Source organism: Engraulis encrasicolus, chromosome 3 (assembly GCF_034702125.1).
Source record: "Engraulis encrasicolus isolate BLACKSEA-1 chromosome 3, IST_EnEncr_1.0, whole genome shotgun sequence".
NCBI lineage: Eukaryota > Metazoa > Chordata > Actinopteri > Clupeiformes > Engraulidae > Engraulis > Engraulis encrasicolus.
In genome coordinates this window covers 38,404,363-38,419,362 of record NC_085859.1, presented here as the reverse complement: position 1 = coordinate 38,419,362, position 15,000 = coordinate 38,404,363, and the positions used below count along the sequence as shown (strand labels likewise).

General features: G+C 47.4%; 1 protein-coding gene across 11 annotated transcripts in view; it reads left to right on the top strand.

Annotated features, from left to right (window-relative positions):
- The window catches only part of ncor2 (nuclear receptor corepressor 2), a 179,569-nt gene that overhangs the window by 74,990 nt on the left and 89,579 nt on the right, over positions 1-15,000 (top strand). The window contains exon 1 of one of the 11 annotated variants that reach the window (XM_063195364.1): positions 5,199-5,395. The exons of 9 other annotated variants lie outside the window; for them this stretch is intronic. In XM_063195364.1, the coding sequence (XP_063051434.1) occupies positions 5,255-5,395 (141 nt within the window). In that variant the 5' untranslated portion in view covers positions 5,199-5,254. Of the gene's footprint in view, positions 1-5,198; positions 5,396-15,000 lie in introns of those variants that run through there. One more of the 11 variants, XM_063195365.1, reaches the window with a different exon arrangement.

Sequence of the window (15,000 nt, the reverse complement as noted above, 5' to 3'; positions counted from 1 at the left end):
AAAATGCTTAAAGATGGCCTCTCAACGTCATTTTATTAATATTGCTGTGTTCCCCATTGTTATTGAATGTGTTACGCGTTGGTCCTGTTTTAAAAAACGTTCTGGTTGCTTTGTTTCAAGCCGTTTTTGCAAGACAGCAAGGTGGCTTGTGGAGAAACGAGAGGGTGTTCCGTGTTTCTCGTGGAAATGCGTCTCTGATTGGCTCACTCTTCCTGCTCTCGTGAAAATGAGTCTCTGATTGGCTCAGTCCTCCTGTCCTTGGAGAGAATGTAATGGAAAACAGAGTCGCCACTTCCCCGGGTGGTACTGCACTATAGGGGCGCCAACGGAGGCGTGCATGCTCCATTCAGGGCTGTGCTCTTTCGACAGCGACCCCTAGGCGAGCTGCAGGCACGGAGCAACCAGAGTGGGCTTGCTGTATGGGTGAGGCTTTGTGCTGTGTGTGTACCTGAGAGTAGCAACCAGCTGATAGCTAAGCTAAGCTAGATTTCGGGCCACCAGACGTTGCTTGTATTGAAAACAAGCAGAAAAAAAATACTCGACATGTTTTTAGAAAAATGGGTCGACATAAACCTTTGTGGGCAACGCCTTCTTTCGACGTGACGAAACACAGAAAGGCTTTCGTGATTCGCTCGTTTCTCTGCATTATTTATGTCAATTGGGAAACACCGGGAAACACAGCCAGGCGAGGTGACGCACCGCTATGAGAGCCTTGCAAGTGAGTTTAACTTGGGGTGACCGTCCGATCTTCAAAAGGAGTGAGTAAAACTGTGTTTTATCGGAAGTTGGCCTTTAAATAAAATGAATTGACTTATGAATGCTACACAGCAACTGACATATAAGCTGTATTTTTACACATTTACTGTTGTAAATGTCGCAATGCATTGCAACAGTACATGAATCACAATGCATTGTGGTAGAATCACATCGTGGCATGTGTATAGCACATTGCATCGTGAACCCTTAGCCAATACCCACCCCCAATAGACAGTGTCCTTTTTTTTTTTTTTTTTTAAAGCTTGCAGCGCACTGGGTGATCATCACTCTTCTGCACAGCTGCTCAACTATGTTTCTACTTAGCCTCCCATGTTGTATCCCTGTAGTACCATCACACACACTCTCTTCTCTAATGTTAAGGCATCGATCAAGGGCTTTTGACAGCACACCCTCCCACAAGGGTTTGTTATCATGGAGACTAAAGAATTTAGTGTACAGCCTGGAATGTTTGTGGTGTGTGTGCATCCTCCGAGTGTGTGACATCGCTCCATTCAAAAAATGTTGCCAAGAACACACACACACACACACACACACACACACACACACACACACACACACACACACACACACGCACACACACACACACACGCACACACACACACACACACAAACACACACACACACACACACACACACACACACACACACACACACACACACACACACACACACACACACCTGGCGTCTAGAAAACAAATCCCAAACGTCAGGTGCTCTTGTTTATCCCTAAGTAGAAACATTGATTGAAATGGGGAGAGCAACATACAGACAGAGGAGCACTGTACTCAGCCAGGGAAACCTGCTCAGACTAGAAACCTCCTGCTCAGACACAGAGATATTCAATGGGTGAGGCTCAAAACTTTTTTTAAGCTAAAAACTTTTTTTTGTATAACAAATTGCATGTAAAAGCCAAGCCCCCCCCCAATCTTGCATTAGAACTTGCTCTTTCAGCCGTAACATACAGATATGTTTTAAATCGCAAATCTCATGAGCCTGAATGCTGCGTCATGCAGCTTGAGGCGTGTCGGCGTGGGTCAATGTTGCGCCACACAGCATTCGGCGTCAATGGGTTAAATAAAAACACCTCCGCTCGGTCCCAGCTCCACCAATCACCAGTCACTATAAGCACTGCCAGCCGGGCCCGTTCTGTCCTCGACTGTGGTTGGCTGCTGCGGTAGCACAGGCCTGTAAACGCCGCCCGTCGCAGCGCAGCGAGGAGTCGTTAACACCCCAGAGGCGGTTGACCCGCCACCGACGAGTGATTAATGACGTGTTATTAAATAATCAGGCACGGGGTGTATTTGTGGTGTGTGTGTGTGTGCTTGTGTGTGTGTGTGTGCATACGTTTCTGTGCGTGTGCGTGTGCGTGTGCGTGCGTGCGTGCGTGACGCTTGATGGGGAAGCCATGCCTGGCCCTGGCACTTCCCTGCTGCGACTGCCATTAAAAACTCCTTATCTGCATTACTACTACTCAGAGCTGGCAAGCCATGCTATCTCTCTCTCTCTCTCTCTCTCTCTCTCTCTCTCTCGCTCTCTCTGTCTCTCGCACACACACACTCACTCTCTCTCGCTCTCTCGCTCTCTCGCTCGCTCTCCCTCTCAGTCACAGTCACAGTCTCTGACTCAACCACACACACATCCATCCACCCACACTATGCATACAAACACTACTCACACTTGCTTGTGTTTTGTCTTTGTCTTGATGGCTCCCCCTCTCCCTTCTCCCCGATTCCTTTTGAAGACTATTCGGCTGTGATTTTTGGAACGGCATGAAAGACTTGTGGTTTACGGAGCCGGGAAAGAGAGAGAGCGGGATGAGTGGAGGAGTGAGCGGAGGAGTGTGAAGAGGACTGGAGTGGTGGGAAGCCACGCACATCCAGCACCGATAACTTCCTCTCCCCTTTGTGCTGTTTTGGTTTCAGTCAAGTGTGGGATGTGTCGGTTGTGTGTCATTTACCGTATTAACCTCTCTCTCGTCTGGGTGAGGGCCAATCTTGATCTCACCAGCCCGACGGTAACGTTAGCTTTCCTGTGTGTGGTGTGGGGGGCGCTATGGAATTGAATGGGGCTCACTTGGTTTTCATGCCAAACTCCATGCGCACACATGCCCTCACACCCTCACACTACACTACACACACAGACACGCACACACGCACACACAAATGAATACACACACGCACACACACCCACTCAATTTTAAGAATGCTGTGTTCTAATGTTGCACTTACATTTTTTAAACAAGCGCACACGCAGGCACGCACACATACACACATGCACACATTTTTTAAACATGCACACATACGCACGCACACACACACATTCTCGTCTGGCACGCACACAAATATGGTACAGTGCTTTGAGTAGAGCGTGACAGATCAGGTTTCTCCTGGGCCACCCCCAGCCCCCCACCCGGCTGGCTCAGGACTTGGCTCTCTGTAATTGTTAACATTCCAGCCCACCCGCTCTGCTTTCTCTGTGGAGACACACGCACGCAAATATGCACGCACACGCATGCATACACACGCGCGCACGCGCGCGCACACCAGCTAGTAAAAGCGTGTTTCTGTATCTGTTGTGGAGGGTGTGCCCATCCAAAGGGAGAAGCCTGAAGTAGATCCTTGATCGAAAACATTACTGTCCACAATAAATCTTTCGCAAGAAGTGTGTAAATCTTTTTGAAAAAAAAAAAAACTTTTTTGAAGTCTTTTTGGGAGCTTGTTAGTAGTTTTCATGAAAGAGCTACTGTATCGCCGTAGTGGACGAGAGATGACGTTTTGCTAGAGCCCTCCTGTTAGAACTGCAAATCTCTTCTTCAGAGACAAATGGACCGCACTGTGTGCTCAGAGCCACTGGGTTGCCATGGTATCTGTGAAAATTACACACACACACACACACACACACACACACACACACACACACACACACACACACACACACACACACACACACACACACACACACACACACACACACAGACACAGTTATTACTTCCCCGACTGGACTGTACTTGTTGCCCTGTGTGGGAGTAGCCAGAACTCCCCCATCACCATGCCAGTGTGAAAACGCACAGGGATGTGTTAAGTACCATGTGTACACGCATCACGCACGTATGCACGCGCACGCTTCCAGTCTAAGCAGGACACTACTTTCATCTCTGCCTATGGATGAAACCCAAACCCAAGTTTTCAGAAGAGCCGTGTGTGTGTAGTAGTGTGTGTAATAGTATGCGTGAGTGTGTGTGCGCGTGCGCGTGTGCTTGCATACAGTCTGTGGCACGTCCTGTCTCGAGGGATTTTTCCCCCTGAGAGTGTGTATATTTGTGTGAGTGGAACTGGGAAAAGCTCCCGGTCTTTTTAAAACATGGTGTGCAGATGGTGGTCAAAATGCTTTTTTTTTACTGTACTGTAGTTGGCCCTGCTTTTTAAGCTACATTCACATACAATACTCGCTTCTAGCTCACTCGCTGATGGAGCGTTCGCTAAATGTTCCCGCTGCTTTAACTGCCAATGCAAAAGCGAGAAGTACCAAACTCTGCATTCCAATTGGTTATTTGCCTCGCTCCAAGTTAAAATATTTTCAACTCGGAATCCGCCAACATGGCATCGCTTGTACACTCCTCGCCTACTCGCCTCCTTGCCTCGCTGGATCATATAGACATTCTATTGACTTAACTCGCTGAGAAAGTAACTGGCAGCGACCTATGTGAACGAGGCTTTACATTCGGGCCCAGCCCTTCCTCTTAAAGAGCTGCAGATCTCAGTGTAAACTAACGCTACCCATAAATCTGCATATCCCAGTGTTGGCAACCCATGAATGGATTGTTTTCATACCGTATTGAGAACGCTGTATCTTAACTAAGTTAACTTACATTACCCATCAATCTGTTGTTTAACATATTAAGAACTACACGTCTCTTGAGTGTTACCTACATTAAGTAACGACATAACTTATGAATGCTTTCGTTTATCAAGAGTGGAACGCTGTTTTTTTTTTCAAATCCTATGTGGAATTTTCTTTTCAGTGCACAAGATTCATTAACAAACACCCTAACAGCTGAGTATCTCAGTGTTGACTACATTTTCCATAAATCTTTTTTTTTACATAATGAGCTGCATATCTCAGAGACTGCATTAGCCATAAATCCATTGTTTTTATGATAAGCACATCGTATCTCAGTGTTGAAAGTGAAAGTCATTGTGACACAGCACTCCACAGCACACAAGTGTTCACTGCACACAACGAAATTGCATTTTATGCCTCACCCTTGCAAGGTTGTTGACTACATTACCCATAAACCCATTGTGTTTTTGCACAATGAGCTGCATATCTCTGAAACTGCGCAAGCCATAAATTCATTATTTTTATGATAAGCACATCGTATCTCAGTGTTGACTACATTACCCATAAACCCATTGTGTGTTTGTTTGTTTCTCCCTGCAGGGGTCAAGAGGTGCACATCCGCTATGACCACATCTACATGCCCGAGGCTAATAGCCAATCAGAGGTGGACTATGCAGAGATCAAGCGCCCGCGTCTGGAGATGGGGCCGGAGGCTCTGATGCGCCACCAGGGACACCGTCCTCCATTGCCCATGTCTAGCGCAGAGGATGCAGCCAAGGTCAGTCTCACACACTCAAGCAAACACACACACACACACACACACACACACACACACACACACACACACACACACACACACACACACACACACACACACACACACACACACACACACACACACACACACACACACACACACACACACACACACACACACACACACACACAGATACATAAACGCCCCTATCCAACACAGAGGACACCTCCAATGTCAGTCACACACAAGCAAACACACACAAATACACGCACAAGCAAACACACACAAATACACACACAAGCAAATACACACACACACAAACGCACGTTGAGAAGCGCCCCTGTCCAGCACAGAGGACACCTCCAAGGTCAGTCTGGTAAAGGCTCGCTATGTCACTACCATCCTGTCTAGCCAGGTACCTGTCCTGTCTTGTCCCGTCTCAGTCACTCATGCACTGGCAGGATGCTACCGCCTGCTTCTTTCAGGCACGTTGATGTCTGAAGATGGACAGACTGCTATGTGTCTGGACTGGAGAATATAGATCATTTTTTTTCGACTCGCGTACACTGTTCATACCCAAAAGCAAGATTTATTTTCTCTGTTGGGAGGCAAACATTGATTATAAGTTTAAAGGAATTATATTAAGTTAGGCTACGCTCACCTACAACACGCATATTCTCTAGAGGTCTTCCAAAGTTCATTTACTTTTTTCAGAATTGCTGTTATTGTCCGCTGATGTGCTAACTAATATCAAAATCGGCATTTAGGAGAAATGACTCAGACTAAAAAAGAAACATTTCTGACGTCCTGTCCTGTAGATTACACAGTAATCATGATTCATCAACTATTTCAAAATTTAGTTCCATAGTGTACAGATGGTGAGAGAAAGATACCCCTGCTCGTGATTCAGGTCCTGACATTTCATGCGGTATTTCAACACAGGAGGCTTTGCGAAAGCCTTTTGTCTCTTTCCCAATGCGTCGTCGTTGTCTGTTTGTGATAGACACATGAGAACTGAAAGGACTACAATTCACACCGTACATTTTCACCATAGTCATAAACGACTGAAAGAACATGCATCTTTCTCACACACATCCCCCCTTTCTTTCTCTCTCGCTCTGCGTGCGTCTGTCTGTCTGTCTGTCTGTCTGTGTCTGTCTGTCTCTCTGTCTCTCTCTCTGTCTGTCTCTCTGTCTGTCTCTCTCTCTCTCTCTCTCTCTCTCTCTCTCTCTCTCTCTCTCTCTCTCTCTCTCTCTCTCTCTCTCTCTCTCTCTCTCTCTCTCTCTCTCTCTCTCTCTCTCTCTCTCCATTTAAAATGATACTGCAGCCATGATTTACATGGCATCCCTCCTCCAACACTGAGCAACACAAGCACTAAAGGACAGCAGACGACACTTTTGACCAAGGAGAGTGGATACAAGAGGGCTTACTGGCATCATAACAGCGTAGTACGAAACGATGGCAAGGGGAGTACGGAAATGTTATTGCTCTTCTACGGTCAGTATTGGAAGCATCAGGGAAGCATGCAATGCCACTTCCGCGAGGGTCAGAGTGTGGAACAGGTCATAGGACAGCGTGAATGTTTGTGAGCTGTCCTTAATTACCCCCAGCAATTACTGGTGACCAACAGCTGCAGTTAATTTGGCCACAAACTGAACACTGACAACCGGATATCCTCTTTCGGCACATTTTCGCAGAGTTTCCGGATTTTGCGGAGTTCGGAAATTGTATCCATCACGGTCTCGCACCCACTGACCATGCGCAAGGGAGTGAATTTTCCATTCACTCGTATCCTCAGGCAACGCCCCCGTACTACACCGTGGCCAATGCATTTCCCCCCCGAGAGATTGTTCTTCTGTGTCGACTTTCTTTGCTTCTGACCAAAGAAACTCAACAGAAGAACAATCGCTTGGGGGGAAATGCATTGGCCACGGTGTAGTACGGGGGCGTTGCCTGAGGACACGGATACTCATGAACGGCGTGACGTTTTCCATGTGCGTTATGCCCATTTTTGGGGGAAAACAACCCATGCAAGTCAACTGGTGATGTTGGGGTTTAATAAACTAAAGATATGGACCTGTAGACTAGCGTTGTTCACGCGAAACATGCCGAAAACGTGTTGTGTTGCCGGCTGTTGAGATAATAGAGCCAAACAGCCGTGTCTGAAGCATGGATTGTGTTCATTTAGACAAGCCGATGTAGCATGTAAGTTGATGAGACATTCGGTTTGTTTTCACCCATAAAGGGGCGTAACGCACATTTACGAGCAAAGTACCCGGATGGCCGTTCATGAGTATGGATGGAAAATTAACTCCCTTGCGCATGGTCATTGGTCAGTTGGTGCGATTCCGTACTCCCTTGCACATGGTCAGTGGGGGCGACACCATGATGGATCATTTGTGGCCAAATTAACGGCAGCTGTTAGTCAGCAGTAATTGCTGGGGGTAATTAAGGACAGCTGACAAACATTCACGCTGTCCTATGACCTGTTCCACACTGCGAAAAAAATTTCCGTACTCCCCTCGCCATCATTTCGTACTACGCTGTTATGACGTGAGTAAGCCCTCTTGTCTCAAGCCTCTTTGCTTCTGACTGAGATCCTGTCTCCACCCTCTCTCACTCCTCCTCACTCTCACTCCTCTCTCTCGCTCTCTCTATCTCTCTCGCTCTCTCTCGCTCTCTCTCGCTCTCTCTCGCTCTCGCTCTCTCTCTCGCTCTCTCTCTCGCTCCTCTTTCACTCCATGTAAATGAGCTCAGCTGTGTTGATTTGATTTCCGCTCTATTCAGCTGAAAGGACCTGCTGTGGTCCTCCGACACACACACACACACACACACACACACACACACACACACACACACACACACACACACACACACACACACAGACACAGACACACACACAGACACACACACAGACACACACACACACACACACACACACAGACACACACAGATCCAGCTGGTATGGCTGCATGTGGGCAGTGGGAGAAAAAAAAGTGCCTTGAAGTAACAAGACCCACTGTCATACTGCAGGTCTAATTAACTCTCGGATTAGAAATGAGGAGGCAGACTTTGATTGGACGCTTTGGAGGAACGGGGGGGGGGCATTCATCAGAATGATTGACAGGCCAGTCTGTTGCCTTGGAGGGGGTTGTCTTGTTGTCCTGTCTTGTCCAGTGCCATGCTGGATATATGTTGAGAAATGTGGAGCTTCTTAAGGGGTTAACTGTTCTGACTGACGCCACTCCTGCCTTCCAGCTTTTGAGTGCACAATCTCCTTATCATTGCTCCCTTTTTCTCCCTGTCCATCCTTTAGTTTTTATTTATTTTAAACAATCCATTATCTTCCATCTCACCCTGCCCCACGTCTTTTTGTCTCTGTCTGTGTCTGTCTGTGTCTGTCTGTGTCTCTCTGTGTCTCTCTGTGTCTCTCTGTGTCTCTCTGTGTCTCTCTGTGTCTCTCTGTGTCTCTCTGTGTCTCTCTGTGTCACTCGCTCCCTCCCTTCCTCCTCTCCCCCATTTCCCTTCTGTGCCTGTATCTCCATCTCTCCATCTCTCCATCTCTCCATCTCTCCATCTCTCCATCCTCCTCCTCCTCCTCCTCCTCCTTTACTACTGCTACTCTACAGTCCCTCTCTCTCTCTCTCTCTCTCTCTCTCTCTCTCTCTCTCTCTCTCTCTCTCTCTCTCTCTCTCTCTCTCTCTCTCTCTCTCTCTCTCTCTCTCTCTCTCTGCGGCCCTGGCAGTATCCGTGGTGAGTGGTGTTGGGTGTAGTGGAGATGAGGCCTAGTAGTAGAAGAGAGGCCTTTAGGGCCTTGAGCTGTGGGCCTCAGCCCCGGGTGGAAACGGGGTCATGGAGGTCGCTGCCCTGGAGACCGGCCGGCCTAGCCAGAAGAGATGAGATGAGATGGGATGAGATGGGATGAGGCCCAGATGAGGCCAATTTCTCCAGTCAGGTCTTAAATGTCACTCATTCAGCCGCCGCGCACGGTCCAAGAGTCTTTGGCTTCTCCTCTTGGTCTTAACATGGCTGGCTGTCCAAACAGATAACAGATTATAGCCTAGGTTGGCCGCATAACTGGTGTGTATGCACTTACGCTGAGCCAACACACACACACACATGCGCGGGAGCGCACACACGTGCACACACACACACTCATGCATGCACACACACACACACACACTTCCTCTCGCTCATACAAACACTGGTCTATTTTGGAAAAAGGTTGTTTTCACAGACGTTAAAATATGTGGGTTGAGCAGTCTTGTGGGGAAGAAGAAAAAAAAGGCAAGTGTGGGTGACTGATGACAAAAGTTTCTGTTTGGCAAGGAGTAGAGTATGAGCTGCAGTATGCAGTATAATCCTGCCTTAGAGCAGTGCGATATTGTAAGGGGGCCAGCACTTTTTTTGTTTAATCAATGAAACGCTTGCATAACTCCCTCAATGGAGCAGCACAGATCTTGACATAATGGCATAATACAGAGCCAGTTTAAGCAGAATAAACTACTTGAATGGATTTTTTTAAAGAAGCATAACTATATTTAACTCTGTAGGCCGCTGAAGATTTATGTGGCTGTTGATGGCTTTGTGGGAAATAGTTTTTTTGTTTTGTGGTCAGAGTGTGGGTTTTTAAGTTTGTGTATCAAATCATAGGAAGCTCATCTTGCTGCTCGGGAGACTCAAGGGTTTTGGTTAGCATCGATCCATTTCAGAAGGACCATGTTGGGATTTTATTTTGGGACTAAAGGATATGAACTTAAGTGTACTGTCACAAAGCCCAGTGCTGTTCCAACATGTGCAGTTCACTGCCTACTCAGGGAATATCAGCATAAATGTCATACATTTCAGAAGCATGTTATGATTTTTTATTTCGTAGCACCATTACGGATAGGTGAATTATAATAACCTATAAATTCAAGTACACATCTATCATTCAGCATGTGAATGACCAACACGTCATTGTCTGTGTTAATGTTGACAGAATAGTAAGGGACAATTCTTTGCCAACAGGCTTAATGTACAGTACCTTCCGTATACACTGCCCCTTGTGTAGTTATCTATGACTTAAAGGATGTCGGAGCGCACAGTGTGTGTGTGTGTGTGTGTGTGTGTGTGTGTGTGTGTGTGTGTGTGTGTGTGTGTGTGTGTGTGTGTGTGTGTGTGCGTGTGTGTGTGTGTGTGTGTGTGTGTGTGTGTGTGTGTGTGTGTGTGTGTGTGTGTGTGTGTGTGTGATCCCTTCTGACTGTGCTAGGATTGAAACCCATAGAGAGGAATGGCATGGGACTCTGTGTGTGTGTGTGTGATATAGGGGTAGCTAAGCGGGTAAAGAGGCAGATGCAGTACAAGAGACAATAACTCAGTACAGGGGTACTCTACTCTCGCTGTGTGGGTTCCTGTTTTCTCAGTCAGGGGCCCTGTACAGGGTGTACAGGGAGGAGTGTGTACGAATATGTGCGTGTGTGTGAGCGTGTCTGTTGGTGTGTTTGTGTTCATGCTTCTGTGTGTGCGCGCGTCTGTGTGTGCGCGCGTCTGTGTGTGTGCGCGTCTGTGTGTGTGCACGTCTGTGTGTCTGCGCGCATGCGCGGGCGTTTGTGTGCATGTGTGAGAGGGGGGTTTGTGTTTGTATAATGTGGGAAAGCAGGAAGAACATTGTGTGTATGTCTTTTTTTCGTCTCCAGTATGAATGTGCTGTGTCATTCCCTCCCCCCTGCAGGACCCTCACGTGGTGGCCAGGTGTGTGTATGTTGGAGCCATTATCTGCATTTAAAGGGCCCAGTACACACCAAACCACCTCCTCTTCCATACGGCTCAGCTCACACATAATTGTACACGATCACTAAGCAGAATGTGTCTGTCTGAGTGTCTGTTTAAACCTCCAAATAGCAGAGAAATGTAAAGCTATAGGCCTATGAGAATGAAAGATGAAGTAAGTTATTTCTAGGTCAGACGTGCATGAATTTATAGAATGTCCTGATGAATGACATGAAAGCACATCGAGCCACTCTGATGTTGTTGAACGAGATACTGATGAATGATGATTGATTGATGAAGACGCAGGTCGTAGCTAAAGACGGCTATATTTAATGGTTTGCATGAGGCGGCTGCATTAGGTATTCAGTTCATGCAAGCGAATGTGGGTGAGCCTGTTAGTTTAGAAGGTTCGTCTCAGCATGGAGCCTGTAAGACGTTTTAAGCTCTTTATGCATTGTTAGCGTGCTGTACGGGTGCTGTTCCATAACACTCTTTTTTTTGAGTCGCTTGTGTGCGCATTTGTTTGTGATTGTGTGTGCGTTCCTGTGTGCACGGTTGTGGACAAGCTCATGAGATGTTAGGCCTATATTATGTTTTGGGCAGAGCATTTTTCCTCCTTGCATTCAGACTTTTTTTGCTGCCTGTCTGTATCTGTGTGTACCTGTGTGTGTGTATGTGTGCGCCCGCGTTTGTCTGAATCGAACAAAATAGCTGTAGGAAACACGTAGTGCAGTGGAAGTGTAATTCATAAACGATGACTGGAGCTCCAGATAATATTACCAGCCAAAAACAAGACGAGACAATTGGGAGAAGCACAGGGATAATCGGAGGAGTGCGTGAGAGCGGTGGAGCGGAAGGAGAGATCATCTTACGATCACCTTCCCTCTCTCCTCTCTCTCCCACCTTCTATCTCCAGCTCCCTGCCTTTCCTCCTCTCCTCTATTTCCCTTCTGTATCTGTATCTCCATCTCTCCCCTCCTCCTCCTCCTCCTCCTTTGCTACTCTTCTCTCTCTCTCTCTCTCTCTCTCTCTCTCTCTCTCTCTCTCTCTCTCTCTCTCTCTCTCTCTCTCTCTCTCTCTCTCTCCCCTCCAGCGTCCGCTTTCTACCTTGCCGGTCCTGATTGCATGTGACGGGTCTTATATAATGGATCTTACTCACTCTTGGAGAGTGGAGGAGCTGACGAGAGAGAGAGAGAGAGAGAGAGAGAGAGAGAGAGAGAGAGAGAGAGAGAGAGAGAGAGAGAGAGAGAGAGAGAGAGAGAGAGAGAGAAGAGAGAGAGAGAGAGAGAGAGAGAGAGAGAGAGAGAGAGAGAGAGAGAGAGGAGAGAGAGAGAGAGAGAGAGACAGAAGTGAGAGAGAGAGAGAGAGAGAGAGAGAGAGAGAGAGAGAGAGAGAGAGAGAGAGAGAGAGAGAGAGAGAGAGAGAGAAGGTGATGGGGTTCAGCACATACCGTTCATATAGAAACGCTTGTGTAGACCCTCTTGACCTTTTTTCTGCCCATAGGTTACGTTATAGCCTGGCTCGTAATTTTAGGTATCCATCTCAATTTGTCTTTATTCAATACTTTATTACATCCATATCAAGGAGGTAAGGGTTTTTAAAATGATTTTATGGCATTTGATTTATAGCTTATGTCATAACTTCTTATGTCATAGCCTACAGTACTTTGATCCCGCCACGGTGACCACTTGAAATCCTCTTGGACACGACATGACAAGACAAGCTTTGCACAATAGGATTTAGGGCATTTTCTCTCTCTCTCTCTCTCTCTCTCTCTCTCTCTCTCTCTCTCTCTCTCTCTCTCTCTCTCTCTCTCTCTCTCTCTCTCTCTCTCTCTCTCTCTCTCTCTCTCTCTCCCTCTCCCTCTCCCTCTCTGTGTCTCTCCCTCTCTGTGTCTCTATTGTTTTTAAGCTGTGTCAGGTAGGATCAGGTCCCCGAGTGTGAGATTGATGCGATGCGGTTCAGGCAGACCATTGGCCAGGGCCACTCCAGGACGTTGTCGTTTACTGACATGTCCCCCGGGCCCCTCTGGTGTAGTGTCCTCCTCTCTTACTGTGTCTCCTGTGTGTGCGCCGCAATGGCTGCTCATCTCACTGTTCTTCTGTAAGGTGATCCCGACCCGCAGTTTCAGATTCAGGCCGCTCTACTCTACTCTACTTCAGGCTCAGTTGCCGTTTAGGATCTCTCTCTCTCTCTCTCTCTCTCTCTCTCTCTCTCTCTCTCTCTCTAGCCCTCTCCACTTTGTTTTGTTCCAGTGACCTGGACCTGGACTTCTTTGGTCTAGTATTGTCCGCTGGAACGCACGCACGCATGCACGCACACGCACACACATGTGAAACAGTTAAGCCGGGGTAGCCGCGGGGTCTAAAAAGTCTTACTTTTTTATCCCTGTTTTAAGGCCTAAAAAGGTCTTAAATATGTGTCCCAGGTCTAAAATGTTTATGCATGTTAATGCTGTGTATACATCTGTTTATCTATCTGTAGTCGCGCACGCACGCACGCACGCACGCAGACACACACACACACACACACACACACACACACACACACACACACACACACACACACACACACACACACACACACACACACACACACACACACACACACACACACACACACACACACACACACACACGGAACAGTCAAGATGAGTATGATGTCTAACTTATCTTCTGCCTTAATGAGGTTTTAGGTGATACTAAAATTACAGTGATACACGAAAGGCTATTATTAAAACACACACACCACATGCACACACACAGACATACACTGTCCTGGAAATATCAGTTGGATAACACCTTCTGCTAGTGTGTGCTAATAAAATGAGCCGGCATTGTGTGCGTGTGGGTGTGCATACGTGCACTTGAGTGCGTGCATGCTTGTGTGTGAGACCTGCATGTGTTTTTATCACGCTGACCCTTCACCTACATTTTAAGAGATGTGTGTGTGCACATCTCAAATGTACCTTAAGCGTTATGGTAAGAGGTAGAAAAGAGGTACTTCATTAAGGTAGGAAGTTAATGGTGGCCTGCCATGTGAGTCACTGATGTACATTCAGACCCTTTTCCTCTTCCTCTTGCACATGTTACTCATTGTTCGTCTTCTGATATGGTTGCCATGGAGAGGTAGCAGTAGAGGAAGGAGTTGGTACGTGTGTACGTGCGCCGGAGTGTGTGTGCTGGCAGGCAGGTCTGGCAGTTTTGTCTGTCAGCTTGCAGACAGGGCTATTTGAATAGTAATGTGAAGAACTCTTTTGGAAGTCAGTTTGAGCTATGCAGCTCCACACCACAAAAATAACCGCTCCCATTTCTCTCTTCTCCTTCTCCGTCTGTATCGTATCCATCTGGCACACACACACACACACACACACACACACACACACACACACACACACACACACACATGCGCGCGCACTGGAGTTAATATCCGAATACTCAAGTACACAAGTGTGCCAAATTAACACCTTTAAAAGCGGCAGTAACTCTGCTCCGACTGTACACAGGCGTCCTCGCCGCTTCTTGAGTTACAACTGTACTTACATCCACATCACTGCTCCAACACCGCTCCCTCCCTCCCTACCTCCCTCCCTTCAAAGCCACCGCCCCGAGCCGACTAGACTAGTGTCATGCTCCCCTAGTCTACTGTTTCAGCGACTTCGGTTACAGTTGGACCCCGCTTTGTTTGTTTACTGACCACAACATTTGTCGGTCAGCAGAAGGGATAGTGGCTGACGACTGCCCTCGCTTGTTTTGGTGAGCACCTCACCTCGCTACACCGCACCGCACAGGGCTAATGTGGATCCCAGCCGGAGCAGAGCTGCGGAGTGCAGACGGCGGACGCTGCTGCTTACTCGCATAGCTCCCGTGCACCAT